Source organism: Periplaneta americana, chromosome 12, assembly GCF_040183065.1.
Source record: "Periplaneta americana isolate PAMFEO1 chromosome 12, P.americana_PAMFEO1_priV1, whole genome shotgun sequence".
In the NCBI taxonomy this organism is placed as follows: domain Eukaryota; kingdom Metazoa; phylum Arthropoda; class Insecta; order Blattodea; family Blattidae; genus Periplaneta; species Periplaneta americana.
Genome location: NC_091128.1, coordinates 36,665,888 through 36,684,855, shown reverse-complemented (window position 1 = coordinate 36,684,855; position 18,968 = coordinate 36,665,888). Strand labels below are relative to the sequence as shown.

Sequence of the window (18,968 nt, the reverse complement as noted above, 5' to 3'; positions counted from 1 at the left end):
TATTGTCCTTTTCGGTTCCACTTGGAGGGGAAGAAACAGATTCGCTATACGAAATCGCTTCAGTTTACCAGGAGATTTCCGTAGTGTTAGTATTCTGTGTAAGACATGTATTTCTTTAAAGTGTGCTTTAATGATAATATTCTAAGTACGAATGGTTTATATGTGCGGATTTGAAGGTTGTAGCATTGCTTTTTGGAATGCAATTAGGCTACACAATATTTTGCTGCTTTCTGAGCGAATGGGACAGTCTCGCTCGAGATAAGCATTATAAAATAAAACGACAATTACTAGAGCCAGAGAAGAAAAATATTATACATCAACCCCTTGTGCCTCAAAGTAAAGTAATTTTACCTCCTTTACACATTAAGTTAGCGTTAATGAAGAATTTTGTTAAAGGAATGAATCATAAAACTGAAGCATTTAAACATATCCAGGAAAAATTTCCTGCTATTAATAATCCGTGGCGCTACAGCCCGTCAAGGGCTGCTGGCCTCACGTCTACATGCCGAAGCAGAGGTGGACGATCATTCAACCAGAGTGGAGATATCGTGTGGTTAGCACGATGATCCCTCCAGCAGTTATAGATGGCTTTCGCAACCGGATTTCGCTACCTATCGTAGCTCCCCAAGTGCATCAAGATGCGGGGTTTGCACCGGTCCCATACACTGGCCGAAATTTCCTGAGAAACTTTCTTCCCCCTTGTGGACTTGAACCAGCGCGCATTCTGTAACATTTCCTGCTATTAGTGATTCAAAAATAAAACAGGGAGTTCTCAATGGAGCACACATTAGAAAAATAATGAAGGACAATCACTTCGAATCTTTGTTGGAAGGAAAAGAGAGATCCGTCTGGATTGCATTCAAGGAGGTTGTATTAAATTTTCTGGGTAACTGTAGAAGTGAGAACTATGTGAAAAATTTACTGTTGACGTCAGTGGCGGTTCCTGCTTATTTCTTAAGAGGAGGAAAGATGTTAACCGCACAAATTGACACCACCTTGAATTATACATGCAATAAATTAGTCTACATGAATATGTAAAAACAAAGTTGATTACCTTTTATGAGAGTCATTACTGATAGAAGAATTCTGCTCGTCGCTGCTTTGCTGTTGCGAAATGTTCCATCACTTGATCATGCCATTTCGGATCTTTTTCCATTTGCAGCAACAGTTCTTTCTCGATTGACATAAGTGCAAGAGAAGATAGCCTGTCTTGACCCATAGTGTTTCGACAATAAGTTTTTATTCTCTTCAGTGCTGAGAAGCTTCGTTCAGCACTTGCTGTAGACACTGGTATCGTCGCAAATAAGCACGCTAATTTGTATATATTAGGAAGACATTTGCAAATGTTTTCCTTAACAAAGTACACTAGTAACTCTTGAAGTTTAGTACAGTTCTGCTGTAGATCACGACTGTTGTAAAACACTATCAATTCATTTTTAAGACTCTCACTGTCGAAGTGATCAGGGAAATAGTTCACTAGTGATGAAAATGCAACAGTTGGAAAGTTCTTAGAAAAACATTCAAATTTTGTAGCATCGAGTAATTTTAGAAAATATAATTTCTTTAGGTCATCGAATCTCACTTGCATTTGTGTTGTCAGTGTATCAATAAATTAAAGTACAGCTGACGGAAATGTGTTTCTGGATCTTCAGCTGCAAAGCATCTTCTCTTGATTTTAGGAAGAGAGTCTCCAGTTCCATTAGCAGCTGATTTAAAATGTCTCTCATATGCTGCATCACTTCTTGATTTCTTCAGAAATTCAATCATTTCACTCACACGGTTAGCGCAGAAATCAATATCACTAGTTTTCGTTTGGAGAATGTCGAAGAGAATACTAGTTTTCGAAAACACTTTGCTGAAAACAGAAAGCAAGAAATTAAATTCAAAGTCTTCTAATAGACGAATAAATCCATTAGCTTCCCTAATTGTCGTATCATCCCACTTCCTCGAGTCGTCTTCCAAAATTCCAACAAACATTACTAGAAGACTTTCCTTAAGCACTTTTACAGATTCAACCAAACGAGATTTGAAGTTCCATCGAGTTTGGGTATCTTTTGGTAATCTGAGTTTAGTCACATTTGTAAGCGCCTCCATACGTTTCGAAGACTGGTGAAAAAACGAAGGGAAACCACCGATACTGGCAAAGAAAAGCCTACATCCTGCTATGTTACTGCAGCTCTTAGACAACACTAGGTTTAGTCTGTGTGCATGACAGTGCACAAATAATGCCCGTTTAGCTTTCTGCTTGATCTTCGCCTGTAGACCGTTTAATTCTCCCGCCATAACTGCTGCATCATCATAAGATTGCGCAACAAGTTTTCCCTCGTAATTCAATGGCTGCAGTTGTTGGTCCAGTAAATTGTACAGGGCAGTGGCTGTTCTATCGGCAGTGACAGTGTGGAAACCAAAAAAGCGTTCTTGAATATAACCACATGGATCTACATACCTCAAAATTATGGAGCACTGTTCAGTGAGAGACACATCTGAAGTTTCATCAGCTTCCACAGCAAAGAAGTCAGATTTATGAATTTCGTCCTCTATTTCTTTTCTTAGAAGACAGGCAACTGATTCAATTAAATCATTTTGTATTGTTTTTGACAAACCAACAAACGCTTTAGAATTGTTTAAATGCGTTTGCAGTACTTCATCGCGCTTCATTAGTAGTTTGAAAAGTTCGCGATAATTTCCTTGGTTTGACGATGTTTCACTTTCGTCATCGCCCCTGAACGCGAGTTCTTGCCTTCCTAATAGACACACAATGTCCACTAAAGTGGATAAAACATGCCGATTTTGTTTCACCTGTTCATTGTGTTTCGCACGAGAAACCCTGGCTGCTTCACTTAATGCTAGGTCAATGCGATATTCTTTTTTACCGAAGAATGTTAATTTTAGTGAGCTATCGAGATGCTCCCGTGATTTTACGTGCCTTTGAATCACGCGGCCCAGATTCTTAATGTCACTGAATCCACTAAAGGACCAAACATCCTTGGAAATTGAAAACAAAACACACGGAAAACAGAAAAGAATTTGTCTTTGTTCACAACCTGTTAACCAGGATGCTTTCTGGTACCATGTTGTGGAAAATTGCAGTTTCCCGCCTTTGCTGGTTCCACATGTAAGACCAGATAGTGTTGGGGTTGGCCTTCCTTTTTGTATAGCAATAATCTGTTCTTGTAAACTGAGTTTTCTAAATTGTCCAAAATACAGACGTGGACAAATTATTAGCAAAATTGAAGATTTTTATTACATATTTTTTACAAAATATGATTCTTCAGCTTAGACTACAGTTGAAATTTTTGCGTATTTCGAAATTATTAGCAAAATTGAAGATTTGTATTGTATATTTTTTTTCTACAAAATTTGACTCTTCGATTTGGACTACATTTGATATTTTTGCATATTTACAAATTATTAGCAAAACTGAAGATTTTTATTATATGTTTTTACAAAATTTGACTCTTCAATTTGGACTACAGTTTACATTTTGGATATTTCCAAATTATTAGCAAAACTGAAAATGTTTATTTTATATTTTTACAAAATTTGACTCTTCAATTTAAACAGCAGTTGGCATTTTTGCACATTTACAAATTATTAGCAAAATATGAAGATTTTTATTATATATCTTTACAAAATTTGACTCTTCGATTTAAACTACAGTTGACATTTTTGCATATTTCTATCTATTGTAATGATAGAAATATGCAAAATTGTCAACTGTGGTCTAAATTGAAAAGTCAAATTTTGTAAACAGATTTGTCATAAAAATCGTCAACTTTGTTAATAATTTGTCCACGTCTGTATAATATGTTTTCACTTCCATTCATTATTGAATAACTACACAAATTAACAATTACAAAAAGTTCACAACCTCGCAGCATTTTTCGAGCACACTACAGCATCACACGTGTTGGAAGACACTAGCTACTAACACGGAACCGGAAGTGTTAGAAAAGCGAGAACAATGCAACCACCCACGTGGTCTGTGTTGCCACATGTAGACTACATTTTACAACAAGATTTTGAAGAATGTCAGTTCTTGTAAAGTCATACTAGTCATACTACCATTATTGTTAAAATATAGTTTGAACATTTAAGGTTTAAAGGAGCTGCCGGTGGCCGATTAATTTCTTTTTGTTTATGTTAAAAATAGAGTACTTTCAATTTCAAAAATATTTGTATAAAACTGGCAACTTGGCTGTCGTCTGTCTAGTAATATAGAACTACTTCCGCTTTCTTCTATATAAACCCGACTTTTAATTTTCAAATATCCTCGAAAATTTCAAACCATAAATAGTATCCTCTATAAAGTGCAATAAATAATATTTGATTTATAATTAAGCAACAAGTTCATATTATGTTGTCTTTCACAGATTTGTGTTAAAACTGTTTTTATTATGGCTCCTATGGTGTTATAGTCTGGTTAAATGCAATATCGCTAGATGGCAGCAGTAGCCAGCTTGCCACGCGACCTGTCGGTTTGTCTGCTACACTATGTACCGCGCATGCGAAGAATCAGAGAGGAACTCCTCCCACCACGTTCATTCGCTTGCTTTAAAACTCTGCTTCTTTCTCTGGCCGCTAGTGCGCTGTTATCTATGTGTATTGCCTGCAGTAGAGGAGGAACGGAGTGCCTTTCCTCACCACTAACAATCTCGCATCCTTCTCACAGTTTTCGCGCAGCACATGAGCGCGTGTCGTTTAAAACTCAATCAACCCAGGTTTTCTTAGAGCTGTGAACATAAAAAATTATCGAATCTTTCTCGAATTTCAAGGCACATATTTTATTTAGTATTGACTTGCAGAAGAAGAAAAATGTGAGGAGGACGTTCCTCCCTTCCCTCCCCCGAAAAACCGCCACTGGTTGACGTATGAAACTATTGGTTGTAAAATGTCCCTGAAAATTCACTTCCTTCACACACATCTCAACTTGTGTGCCGAGAATTGTGGCGATTTCAGTGATGAGCATGGTGAGTGCTTTCAGCAAGAAATTTCAACTATGGAAAAAAGATACCAAGGACAGTGGAGTATCAATATGCTAGCAGACTATTGTTGGACTTTAGTTCGTGATGTACCTGATGCCCAGTGTAAAAGAAAATGCAGTAAAAGAAAGCTCTAATCTTCTGAACAGGGGCGTATTTTGCGGGCTACCGGCGGTAGCCCAAGGAAATTACAAAAGAAAAAGTTTATAATATAACATAATGTAATAATTTTGTATTATTAGTTTTACCATAGTAATTAAAATTAAAGTAATTGTTAGATATATTTTGTGTAATAATAGGATCAGCGGTAGCCCAAACCCTTTAAACAGTATACGCCACTGCTTCTGAACAGTGAATATTTAACCTTAGTGTCATTATATAAAGCAATATTTTGAATAGATATAAATTCTAAAATTTCTCAAAATCCGTAACCAACTGTTTTTATTGTCATATTCGTATTCAGGAGGCTCAAATCATATAAAAACATGTATCATATGCCCAGCGCAAAAAAAAAAAAGTTAAAATTTGTTACGCAGTGTTGTTGTTATTATTATTATTATTATTATTATTATTATTATTATTATTATTATTATTATTATTATTCACCTGGTGCTTTCATCTCATCTGCAATTTTTCACATATTTTTAGAAACCACATTAATGTCGTGATATTGTTTCAAAGATTGTACAGAACGTATCTTTCCTGTACTAAAACACCTAATTCATCCGCATCAAGCTCCATTATGAATGATGTGCACTACACAACAATAGTATTTTTTGTAGATAAGGAAAGCGTGCAATCATAGCCACTAGTAACGCATGCGCAGTACACTGCAGCTATCAGACAGTCTCCTCGCGACGAACTTCAAGCAGTCATTCGATGTTGTCTCTTCGTGTCTCCTTGTGTCTCCTAGCGACCGTCGCGCCGCGTCTGATTCTGTGTGCATCGCATCATAAGAAATCAATGGGAGACAAGTACCAACAGACAAAATGTCGCGTTGCGCCGCGTCTGATTGTGTGCACCCTGCCTAATAGTACCTGTTTTTGGGACGAGTTATATAACCAAATACCTTACCGGTATTAGGCCTATAAGAATACCGGACAGCTATATACACTATACTAGTAGCACTGCCGTGAGTACGAAATATCGCGGACCTGACATCTAGCGGAGGGGGATGGAATTACGTCCACATATACAAATATTAACATAGCGGGATTCGGACTATTGTTTAAAACGTGAGTTACTAATGAGGAATAATGTATGAAACACTTTAGAAATGTTGAATAGTATTTAATGCAAAATTACCTTATATCAGAGCTGTATATTATGAGAATATTGCATACTTCATATTACTTTCTGTAATTATTAATTGTTACATATTTTTCTTTGCTTTAGTGATAATGCTTTATATACCCATTGCTGACAACTGCAAAAATAAAAATGGTAGTATTCTGATGCTTGTAATAATAGGCATGTAGACAACATTAAAACTTAATTTGCTAAAACCTTAAAATTTCCAATATATTTTAACTTCTATTCATTTATTAGGCCTAAATAAAAAAGCTAATTTTTATCGTTCTATCAACACAGAGACAAAGGCATTAGGCCTAATAACGAATTTTGTTGACTCACGTTTTATGAACTGTCGGAAATATTTCCAATATATTTTAACTTCTATTCATTTATTACGCCTAAATAAAAAAAAGCTAATTTTTATTGTTCTATCAACAGAGACAAAGGCATTAGGCCTAATAACGAATTTTGTTGACTCACGTTTTATGAACTGTCAGAAATCGATAGTACGATTTGGAGCAATTTGTAATGCTGCAATTGTCACAATTATAAACAGCATACATACACCCTGACATTTTAAGACAGCACTAATTAATAAAACTATTAACTAGCCCAGCAACAGTATACATTGCAGTTGATTACAGCTTGTTTCGCGAGTATCACCACACACCGGCAGGTAGGTAGCAGCACCAGCGTCGTTCGCAAGCAAAACTGCTAGCTGTTCGGTATTATTAAAGTAAGGCATTTGATATAAATATAGAGAGGCGACAACGGCTTCTGGTTGAAGCAACGAGTTAGAAAGAGAATATAGAGCGGTCATTACGCCGCCAAGTTTGAAGAAAATTGAACGACCGTCCCCTATTAGCTTAAGCTACGGTTTGGCTACGGCGATCTTCGCTGGGATTCTGTCCCGTTGATTTGAATGTGCATGGTTTCTTTACGGCGATGAACATCAACGAGCGTCGCTGGGCTCGACGAACATCGTCGGCGTTTGCCTTGGAGGACTGTGAATATTGTTGTGAACAGTCTAATTTAGGATTTCATAATTAGAAGGGTTGTCGACGTGAATGGCAGTGTGTACAGGTACCAAAGCATATTCTGTCGAAGATGGGAGGGGGAAGGGTAGGAACTTGTATTGTGGAAATGGTGTCAGTATGTTTAATCCAAACAGTACCCATAAAATAATATACTCAATACTTTATGTTCATTATATACAATTCTTTTTTATACATCTTAAGAATATGAAGAACACATGAAACAGGTAAACAATTGAAGCCATAGATTCCAGAAAAGTACAAGTCCACTTACCAAACCTTTGAGATAAACAGTTTCTTTTGTATATCTTTAAATCTAATAAAGATATTACTTTGATTTCTTTTTCTGTACATAGACATTATAATGACTTTGTGCCTTAAAAAGTATTACATCTACTCTATGAATAGGTTCAGTATAAAAAATTAAAAAAAATCGTGTTTCTGTGCTGATTTGGAAATCATTGAAACTTTTTTTAACTATGAAGTGTTAATTTTTAATTGCATAAACAATAAATGGCAACACTTCAATTTTTGTTAAATCATATTAGAAAGATTTCAGAAGATACATGGCACTGAAAATATTTACTCTGAGTCCCAGGCTTCACTTTCTGAGGCAGCGTTATCATTGTCTGAGGTTCCATAATCAAAGTATGGCCGATGCAATCCATCAATGGAAGATATATACTTCAAAATGTATTTTGCTTTCATAGGTTTAAAACTATAGTAGTAATTTCACTGTTGTAAGCTTTCTTTAAAACTGTCAAATTAGAAACACTATTTTGTTTGAACTGAAAAGTCTGTGTCACTAGTCCACTAGATGATGTGCAAACAGTCAGAGATACTGCGATACTAAGTATTCTTGTCTGATGTCACTTTCCACTTTTCTTCATGTTTCGACAATGGCTCAGGTTCTTTCACTTTTTCAAAGAAGGTTTCGTAATCCATAATCATGGATTGATCGACGTGAACAATGTTTATATTACTTGCAATCTTCTCCATTATATCCATGCATTGCTGATGAGTGTATACAGTATCCTGCTTCATCTTCTTTAACTCTATTCGAGCAAAATCTCTATCGCAGGGTAGATAGGAGTGGCCTTTTGTAGGATAAACATGTCTCAGTCCACACCTGTGGAGTAACGATTAGCGCTTCTGACCGTGAAACCAGGCGGCCCGGGTTCGAATCCTGGTAGTAACTCCCTCAACCCAATATGAGCAAATGCTGAGTATCTATCACTGCTGGACCCCGGACTCATTTCACCGGCATTATGACCTTCATTTCATTGAGACGCTAAATAACATGAATGTTTATACAGCGTCGTAAAGTAACCCACTAAAAAAAACATATCTCATGTAGGCCTATTGAAAACGTTCACTTTCCACTAAGTGACGTAAATATTTGACAACAGTGTTGTTTCAGTTTCGAGCTGTACATGCATCAGTGAAAATATACAGTTTTTTTCACACTCTGGGCAATGTAATGTTTAATAAAATGATCCAAAACAGAAACATTTTTCGCAAGAATACAATGTAACAGCTGATGTGGAAGCAGCTCCGCTCAGCGAGAGTCGGTGGAATGTATACTTGTGTTGTTCTGGAAATGAGCCGCACTTACTAAAAGTACATCTGCGTTGAGAATCAGAACAACATTTATTAATGCCTTTGTGATGTTTTGATTATCATCATTCGAGAAACATGTTTGAAAATGAAAATTTTTGTGCCGTTCTGAATGTCATATGAAAGTTTATGACAAGGTGATTCCAGTGATACCCATAACTCATATAGCGTCAAAATAAGGACTTGTGTTGTTTTGGAATTCATGGCTTCAATTGTTGTATATATCCTTCATCAGAATTTCTCTCTTCCTGAAAACTCTGTTAACAAGTTATTATGATGTACCGAAGTACATATATTTCAGTGCAGGAATTCTGCATTACCATATTGTGGTGAAGGATGGATAGAACAGAGAAAATTCTCTCTGGTACTGTGACTCGAACCCGGGTTTTCAGCTCTACGTGCTGACGCTTTATCCGCTAAGCCACACCGAATTCCAGTTCCGAGAATTCTTCTCTGTTCTATCCACCCTTCATCATATAGTAACGCAGAATTCTTTCACGGAAATATCATATGTACTTCGGTACCTCATAATAATATGATATGCGTAAGTAATCACTTAGTGATTCAAGACGGCGCTCATCCCGTCGGATCCCGGCCATTTAGTCGTAATGAGTGCACCTCTGTACGTAGTGCATTGGACATTATGCCACTGTCACATATTCTGTGACACAATACATGAGGTTAGGCCACCAAAGGGAAAACTGAGACTTAGAACTTAAACTGAGGAGACTCGATCCGGCATCAGAACTGGAATCTGGTGTGGCTAAGTGGATAAAGCGTCAGCACGTAGAGGTGAACACCCGGATCAAGTCCTGGTGCCGAAGAGAATTTTTATTTGTTCTATCCATCCTTCATCATTTGTTAATAAGGATATGTTGCTTTCTGTACGCCAGCTCCTCATAATATTCTCCTTCTTTTACTAAAAAATTTAGACTTCCATGCGTATTCGGACTTGAAGGTGGCGCTTGTACAGAGGTCAACCTTTCCTTCTCCATGGCAGAATGGGAAAAAGCATTATATAGTGTGATTGTAAGTAATATCTTGCTTTCTTTTGCAATCATTATATATGACATGCGTATTTGTCTAATAATAGAAATAATCAAGTGAAATATAAAATTTGAAGTCTACATAGATACAGTCTTGTAAGTAATGTCCGTTTGGGAGCAAAAATTCAGTTGGATTGTGATGTGACAAGAAATTAACGTAATCTTCAAAGTAAATACCATTGGATTCTAAGGTCTTGAGCCACTTTACAGTGAGGTTTGTTATCCCAGACGGTACCAATTTTTGGTTTCGATGTAAAGAATTGGATATCGATTCCAATGGATAGAGAAGTTTGGAAGTTTCTTCCACGCAGGATATAGACCATGGATTGAAACAGCAATCTCAAGGCACAAGATCAGGGCTATACACTGGCTGATCTAGAAATTAGATTCCTCACTACTCCTGGATTTTTTCCATGATTGTTGGAGTGGAATGGGGATGACATTGTCCTTCTGCAAGCAAATTCTATTCTGAACAACTAATGCTGCATATCTCTCTCAAAACTTCTTGAACTCGTTCTAGCTTCATGAACTCGTATTCGCAGCGGTTGCATGTCCATTTGGAAGAAACTCTCAGTGATTCAGATCTTCAAAATTTCACCGGACACATAACCTTACTTTGGGATGGAATTGACTTTAGTAGGCTGATGGTGACACAGTTACAGTAATAGATCCATTTCTCATCACAAGTGGTAAACCTATCATCCATGGGATTAGCGATAAGCTGATGACAGAAATTCACTCTGCATTGAGCCTGTTCACGTGTCAATTAATGAGGTGCAGATCTATAAAAATTGTATGATTTTCTATGCACCTTAATGTGGGATGTATTGTATTTTTCATGCACCAAGTTCTTCTGACACGCGGTTTTTTTTCTTCCTATTTTTTTTTTTTTTTTTTTTTAAGATTTCCTTCCAAAGCTGCAAGTCGTCCATGGCAATGTAAATGTTTAAGGTCTCGTCTATTACTGAAACGCTGGAACCGTGGCAATGCTACACGCTCACTAACGCCTTAAACCTCTTTGAGTCGCGTTGGCAGTTTAATAGTCTTGTAAATGTCCAACTTCAGTACACAGATTATATTACTGTAATAATAACTGACGACTAGCACAATACGCAACAACAATCATCGCGTTGCCCAACAAGAACAAATCATTCAACAAGCCGATGTCACTCATTTGCATATCACACTTTCAAAGGCTAAACTTTATTGTCGGGGATGAATGAGACATAATAAATTAATTTCGGCGATCAATACACAAATTTGTAGTTTTGAAAATCCCATAAAAAATAAATTCATTGAAAACCAGTAACTTCTTATCGGTAGATCTGTATACCACTATTAACGAAGACTGCAATTCAACGAGTTCGGGCCGATGTGCTTACGAGAATGTGTAGTCAACGATCCGGAATGCGAGAAGCATTTTCCACAGATATCGCACTGAAAAGGCTTCTCGCCAGTGTGAACGCGTGAATGCGTACTCAGGCAACCCGACTGTGAAAAACACCTTCCACAAACATCACACTTAAACGGTTTCTCGCCGGTGTGCACACGCGCGTGAGTTTTCAAAATCCGCAGTTGAAAAAAACATTTTCCACAAATATCGCACTTGAACAGTTTCTTGCCTGTGTGTTGGCTCGCATGCATTTTCAAATAAGAAGAATTCGAGAAACACTTTCCACACACATCGCACTTGAATGGCTTCTCCCCTGTGTGCACACGAGAGTGTCGATTGAAATTCGCTGAACGGGAAAAGCACTTTCCACAAGTACCGCATTTAAATGGTTTCTCGCCTTCATGGACGAGTGCGTGAAGTTTCAGGCCTGAATGTTGAGAGAAAGTCTTTTCACACACGTCACATTTATATGGTTTCTCGCCAGTATGATGACGTTCGTGAATTTTCAGGTTTGAACATTGCGAGAAAAACTTTCCACACACGTCGCATTTATATGGTTTCTCGCCGGTATGTTGACGTGCATGCACATTTAGCTGTGAAGAAGTGGAGAAGAGCTTTCCACAAACATGGCATTTATAAGGTTTCTCGCCTGTGTGCACGCGTAGGTGAATCCGTAAATGTGTCGACTGCGAAAAGCACTTCTGACAGATACCGCATTTGAATGGTTTCTCGAGTGAATGCAACCGTGCATGTCTGTCTAACGACTGCAGACAAGAGAAATATTCACCGCAGCAAACGCATTTTAGCATGCATGCATGAATTTCCAGGTCTGTAAGCTCACAGAAACTCTGTCCACAGACATCGCATTTGAAAGATTTCAACACGAGATCCTTTTCCACTACGTCAACGTCACTCATTTCCTGCAAAGAAAAAAAAAAGAAGAAACTTTTGACGATGTAATAGCTGAAAAACTAGAGGAAACAAGCGCCAACCGTATTGGAACTAAATTTATTGCATTACTCTATCGCTCGCAGAACAGAATGCACATGGGTGAATACATTGTTTTCCATTACTTAATAAAGCACACATGAGTGTTTGGTGAAGCAGTCCGTCCAAAGTCGTCTTGTGTTTCATGGAAAAAGAGGAGATTTGTCTAATGTAGTTGAATTTTGTGATTCAGCAAAGAGACACGCGTAACTATCTCATACTCAGTCTACAGAATGAGCAGAAGCAGCAGTGAAAGTTAATATAGAAACTGTAATCAAAATTCGAAAAGGTTAGAAGCATTAAAAATACTACTTCAAATATTATGTACGTGATCCCACACAATAATTATCTAATAAAAGTGAGTTTACTAATACACTCCGCTGTAAACTAAACAGGCCTAGTAAAGCCTTAAATAATTAAAACGAACGAGACAATAATTAAAGCAAAGATGCAAAGTCTGAAAACCCGACTTACTGATTAATGTACAAGCAATGCATAATATGTGACTGTCCACGAAGCACTCTTCAAAGTGAATGTGATTTGAGAAAATTATCGTGAATGTAAATTCGATGTCCAACAACATACTGACGAATGTCTGGGGATAATTGTAATTTAAAGAGGAGATAAAGATCTGCAGTTTAACACAAGGCCTCGTTGGACCACAGAGTGACTGTTGCCTGGTGGGCAGTGTCGGATTTAAGACTAGGCAACTGCCTAGGGCGGCATTTTCTCTCTCTTCCTTACTTTGCATTTTAATTTTATAGTGAAATGTGTTTTTAAAAGACTGTTTGGTAAATCTTTGTTCTTACACACCTTGCGGAAGTCGGATATTGTTTTGTTATCGCATTGTCGCGGTCAAGGCGAGAGTAAAAGGAAAGTGTACAGCTGAATAATTATACTGTAATACTGGTATCATATTATTATACTATGACAATGCTTAAATTTAACTTCTTGTATAAACAAGAATGTATTGTTAAAAATCAAATTGGATGTGTGTCTATTATTTTATCGCTATGAATAGTAATCACAACTCTCAGTTGTATTTAAAATGTATATCGTGAACAATACTATTTAATCACTTTCCAACATATGCACTATAAAATTCGATATGAAAGTTGTGTGTGTGTCTAATGTCTACCTGCTTCACTTAACGTGATTCAGGTTCTACATACTGCGGATAGATGGCAGGACTGTGACACATTTCCAAGTTGCACACCACTTCGAAGCGCCACGTTATGCATGATATGTATCTGTGTAGAGTTATGTCGTGTATTAGGCGAGTGTATGTGTATCCATAAAGAGTTGGAGTTTATTTTTCAATTTAGCCTACTTAATATACTCTTTATAGAAGTAAGAAATACTCGTATGCCTAATAGTTAAATCACCAACAAAATCAATGCTCAAAAATAAACCACAGCCTGGCTTTCACAAACCAATTTTGTTTCAACAATGAAAAATTTGAATATGTTTCTTTGCATCGAATCTGATGTTCTTTGTCAGATAAGCATGACATCATTATCAATGCTGTGAAGAAAGTGGGAATGAAATATTTATAATTCACAAGTAAGATGCATGTATTTTGATTCCCATAATTTACTTTTTTCTGAATTGTAACATTTCATTTAAAACTAATTTAAACTAAACATGACCTGCATAACAGCTGCTTATAAATTGTTTGTGCGAGTTGGAGGGCGGAAAATTTTAGCACTGCCTACAGGTGGCAATATACTTAAATCTGTCCCTGCTCGTGTGGATGGTATCATAGCCAGATCACGTGACTTGCACAGAAACAAGAAAGTTAACCTACACAAATGGCCGCTTAGCACGATAGTCCTCCATCCAGGCAGCCTGGGTTCGATCCTCTACCAGCTCATTAAAAATTTGTGGTGGACAAACAAATAATGCAGAGGGTTTCTGTCAGGGTGCTCTCATTTCATTTTATCATTTCACCAACTCACTTCACCTACTCCTCATTTCATCATCTACAATAATGAAAATAGGCTGGGATGAAGTCTGGGGGCAGTATGGGTTTCCGATGTTTATATAGGAGGGACTTGGGGCTTATCTAGTTGTCTTCGGACGGATTTTGGCTCTATCACCAACTGAAGCAGAATGGTCCACCAGTCAGCATCGGATTCAAGTAAGAACATCGAGGCGTGTTACAGTACAGTGTCTGTGACGTAACTACAACTGATCATTGCTACAGTTGCAACCTCCTTCCGATAGAAAGCAGATATGCATGAAAAAAGACGGATAGAAGAGTAGATGTGCAGAGACTCAGATGGATGGAAAGTCAGATGTGTGTGGAACCAGACGGATACAAAGGCAGAAATGCAGAAAAACAAACGGATAGAAAGGCAGATGTGCAGAAAAACAAACGGATACAAAGGCAGATGTGCAGGAAATCAAACGGATAGAAGGAAAATGTGCAGAAAAAGAGTCGGATTGAAGGCAGATGTGCAGAAAAACAGACGGATAGAAAGGCAGATGTGCAGAAAAACAAACGGATACAAAGGTCCATGTGCAGAAAAACAGACTGATAGAAAGGCAGATATACTGAAAAACAGATGGATAAAAAGGGTGATGTGCGGAGAAACAGACGGGTAGAAAGGCAGATGTACTGAAAAACAGATGGATAAAAAGGGTGATGTGTGGAGAAACAGGCGGGTAGAAAGGCAGATGTGTGTGGAAACAGACGGATGGAAAGGCATAAGTGCAGATAAACAGACGGATAAAAAGGCAGATGTGCAGAAAAACAGATGGATAGAAGGCAGATGTGTGGAGAAACAGATGGATGGGAAGGCAGATGTGCGGAAAAATAGATGGTTAGAAAGGCAGATGTGCGGAAAAATAGACGGATAGAAAGGCAGGTATGCAGAGAATCAGATGGCTAGGAAGCAAATATGCATAAAAACATACGGATAGAAAGGCAGATGGGCAGAAAACAGACGAATAGAAAGCAGATGGATAGAAAAACAGACGAATAGAAAGGCAGATGGAGAGAAATACAGACGGATTAAAAGCAGATGTGCAGAAAAACAGACGAGCAAGCACTACATCACTGAGCTGCCACACAAACCTCTGCCAATGTGTGTACCAACATTTATCGGAGGGCAGGCAGTCTGGGGCCGCAGAATCTAGGGGGTGACATTTTTGAGTTCGTGAATTTCGTTATAAGTAATGAAAAAATAAACTTAAAAATTGATATTGGTAAATAAATTTTAATCGTGTAATAAAATCTTTCCAAGAAAATATCTTGTTACGACATTCGAACAAGCCAGAAACACATAAAAAATACGTTTGCTACAAAAAAAAGAGCGGTTACCAATAATTAACCTGTGAAAAGGCGCGATGTCGTTCTCATTCTCAAAGCGACAATAAACATGTAACATCCATTAAACAGTCAATATACCTGTTTGAGATTATGCTACAAAAAGAGTGACAATAATGAGAAATGAGGTAATAACATTTAATAATCTAAGAAATTAATGGAAAGGGATTGACAAATTAAATTAGTGGCATTGGACTTAGAATTTAATTTAGCAAACAATTTTGAACCAAAACGTCCTTACTCATTTTCGAAACTGAACTGAGGCGTAGTTAATAATGCTCACTGTTTGTTTATTTGGAATAATTGCATATATGAAGTGATTGTAGCCTGATAGGTTGATTGGTATGTGATTTAGTGATTATTTAATTATGAACAATGATTACTGTAGTGTGAAAACTTACCAACAGTCATCGAGTCAGTTCATTGACCGTCTAGATGCCTTGACTGTACTCTATATTGAATCTGGACTGGTAACGGTATGGAGTACGATGACGTAATGAACATGTTCGCATTGTTTGCGGCTGGGTGAGCTCAATGGAACATGAAGTACATTAAATTAATTTATCAAAATTATTTGATAACTGTTATTTTAAAAACTTGTTTTTGCAGTAAATTACATGAAATGTTTTTAAAGAACTTTTTCAGTTAAGTTGTATGACTCTTTACATTGCACTTAATCGCATAAGGAATGGGGCAGCAGAATATAAACTGCCCCCCCCCCCGGGTGGCAGAATATCTAAATACGGTCCTGCCAATGTCCCTTCCATATGTGTGTACAGTGAACAAATGAAGTGCACATGAAATTTCATTCATTGTCAAATTCATATATTTAGAAATTTCGTGACTTATATCATAATCTAAATTAGAGATTGATAACAGCAGAACAAGTTTAGTTTCATTCTGAAGGCATGGGAGAGAAAATAGTGAGTGGAATCTTAAAGATAATATGATGCAAAATGTCTGTACAGCTGTACTGCATGGCTACTATGAAGACGTTTCTAAGCCGGCCACTTTTTCTTCCATGAATGTATGGTACAACACGTGAATATGATACAAGTATAGAAACCAGTAAGTCGAGTATTAACATTTGCATATACAGCAATGCTTAGTTGCTAAAAAATCATAACAAGAACTCAGGTTACAGGAAGAAAGTTGTAAAATCAAAATGCAGGTTGTCCCTAGGCACTGCATCCCCGCCCTTAAAACAGTAAGAGATGAAACTAATTTTGAATATAAATATTAACACATTACCATAGGCCTATTTAAAATTCAGGGTATACTGAAATAAAGGAGTAAATAATTTTCATAAACAATATTAATGGCTCTGTGATATGCCAAAATCCCTGTACGTACAGTATAGGTATAATAACTGTGATGAAAATGATGTAAAGCTAAAGGTCCTGTTATCTTAAAATGAAAGGGGTTCTCATAATAAAGATTTTGTATAGAAAAATTAGATTATATGAACGTTAAGCACTGAATAGGAGTAAGGTCTTTATGTAGCCAAAGATGTTCCATGATGTATCGCTCCGGTGTACTGTCCTGAGAAGCTGGAAGCTGTGAAGAGTTCCTTTTCCTTGTGGTTCAAGGAACTTTGAAAATAATAATTTTGCCCAATAAAAACTCCCGATATGTAGGCCTCTATTGCTATAAAATATTTATTTAATAGCCAAGACTCTTGGTAAAAAGCCATTCGTCTTTTTCTATCGTATATAAGAGTCAAAACTTTGAATTTACTTAAAAAATCTCATTATAACAGGTTTTTGGAATCCATTATTAATATATATTTTTTTTCCAAACGAGTTATCATTAACATCGCAAAAGATGTATGTGAGAGGTAAAGTTATTAAAAATTTGCAAAAAGAAGAAACATTTGGTAACATTTTGAAGTAACCTTATTATTATAAAGGTATAGAGAATTTAGTTCTTTTTCTTAGGTTTAGAATGTTTATTGAAAGAAATCAGTAATAATGGTGGAATATATATTATGTTTTTAATTTAAACCGATTTCCAATTCTGATTCCTTTTATTACTGTACTTTCGATAATAAACTAATTTATTTTTCACTACTGAAATTTATGTATTACAATCTGACAGTCTGAATTTGATTTCTCGAATCGCAAAGGGATCAAAAGAATAGTTCGACTTATAGAAATTTCGAGTTATTGAAATTTAATTGAAAAATTACAATATAACGTACCGTACCATGTCTTTAAAAGATTACCTGTACATGCACGATTATTTTTGACAAGAGAAATACTGTACTACTGCAAATAGTCTGTCATTTTCTTTTCATCTTGTTTTCTTCCACGTAATTTTCCAACACATTAACAGCACTGAAAAGATTATCATTCACATATGACTGTCGAATTGCTAGAGCACCTAAGCCTGGTTCGCAGATGGTGGTGGATAACATTCGACCTGCCGAATCTCGACAAAGTCATCTTCTTCTGAATCCCCTGTTACACTACTCTGGTCCATTCTTGCACTATCTACATCTGCATCCCTTGAATTCTCAGTCATGATAATTTGAGCGTCCACATTAACGAAGATATCATAGTTAGTGTCACAACTGACAATTTGTTGGTACTGTAACCATTCATCAGGAGTATGGATGGCTACCTCCTCTTCATCTTCTTCATCGTCATTGGGACATGCAATACTGAGAACTGAATTACTATCATCAAGCGAATATCCGTTCATCTCAGCCACTACAGAATTCCTAATATAGAGTATTTCCTGTCTTTTAGGATCAAAATTTTGCTTCTAGATATCGAAAATTCTAAATATCGAATTTCGATTTATCGACCTATTAACATGTAAAGTACATATAATATGGTCGGGACCTAGAAAATTCTTCGAGAAATAGAATATTCGAGTTATAGCATTTCGACAAAATCGAGGTCACATTATACATGCTATTCAAACTGCTTGTTATTCTGTCGATATGTCGAGCTCAGCTATGAGTCAGACTGAAAATAAAATAAAAAAATAAAATGTTCCTTTCCGGCAGTTTGAAATGTATATACAGATATTTTTATTCGTTATTTTACGACACTTTGTCAACTGCTATGATTATCTAGTGTCTGAATGAGATGAAGGTGATAATGCCAGTGAAGTGAGTCTAGTGTCTACTGCCAAAAGCTACCCAGCATTTGTTCTTAATGAGCTGAGGGAAAACCCCAGAAAAAATTTCAACCAGATAACTTGCCTCAACCAGGATTTGAACTCAGGTCCAATCATTTCACGGTCAGGCATCCTAACCATTACTCCAAAGTGGTGGAC

The 18,968-nt window shown here is 36.8% G+C and overlaps 1 protein-coding gene across 1 annotated transcript in view; it reads right to left on the bottom strand.

Annotated features, from left to right (window-relative positions):
• Positions 1-18,968, bottom strand: part of LOC138709951 (zinc finger protein 271-like) — a 73,330-nt gene that overhangs the window by 31,508 nt on the left and 22,854 nt on the right. Inside the window, exon 4 of the mRNA XM_069840636.1 lies at positions 11,314-12,285. Within this exon, the coding sequence (XP_069696737.1) occupies positions 11,314-12,285 (972 nt within the window). The remainder of the gene's footprint in view (positions 1-11,313; positions 12,286-18,968) is intronic.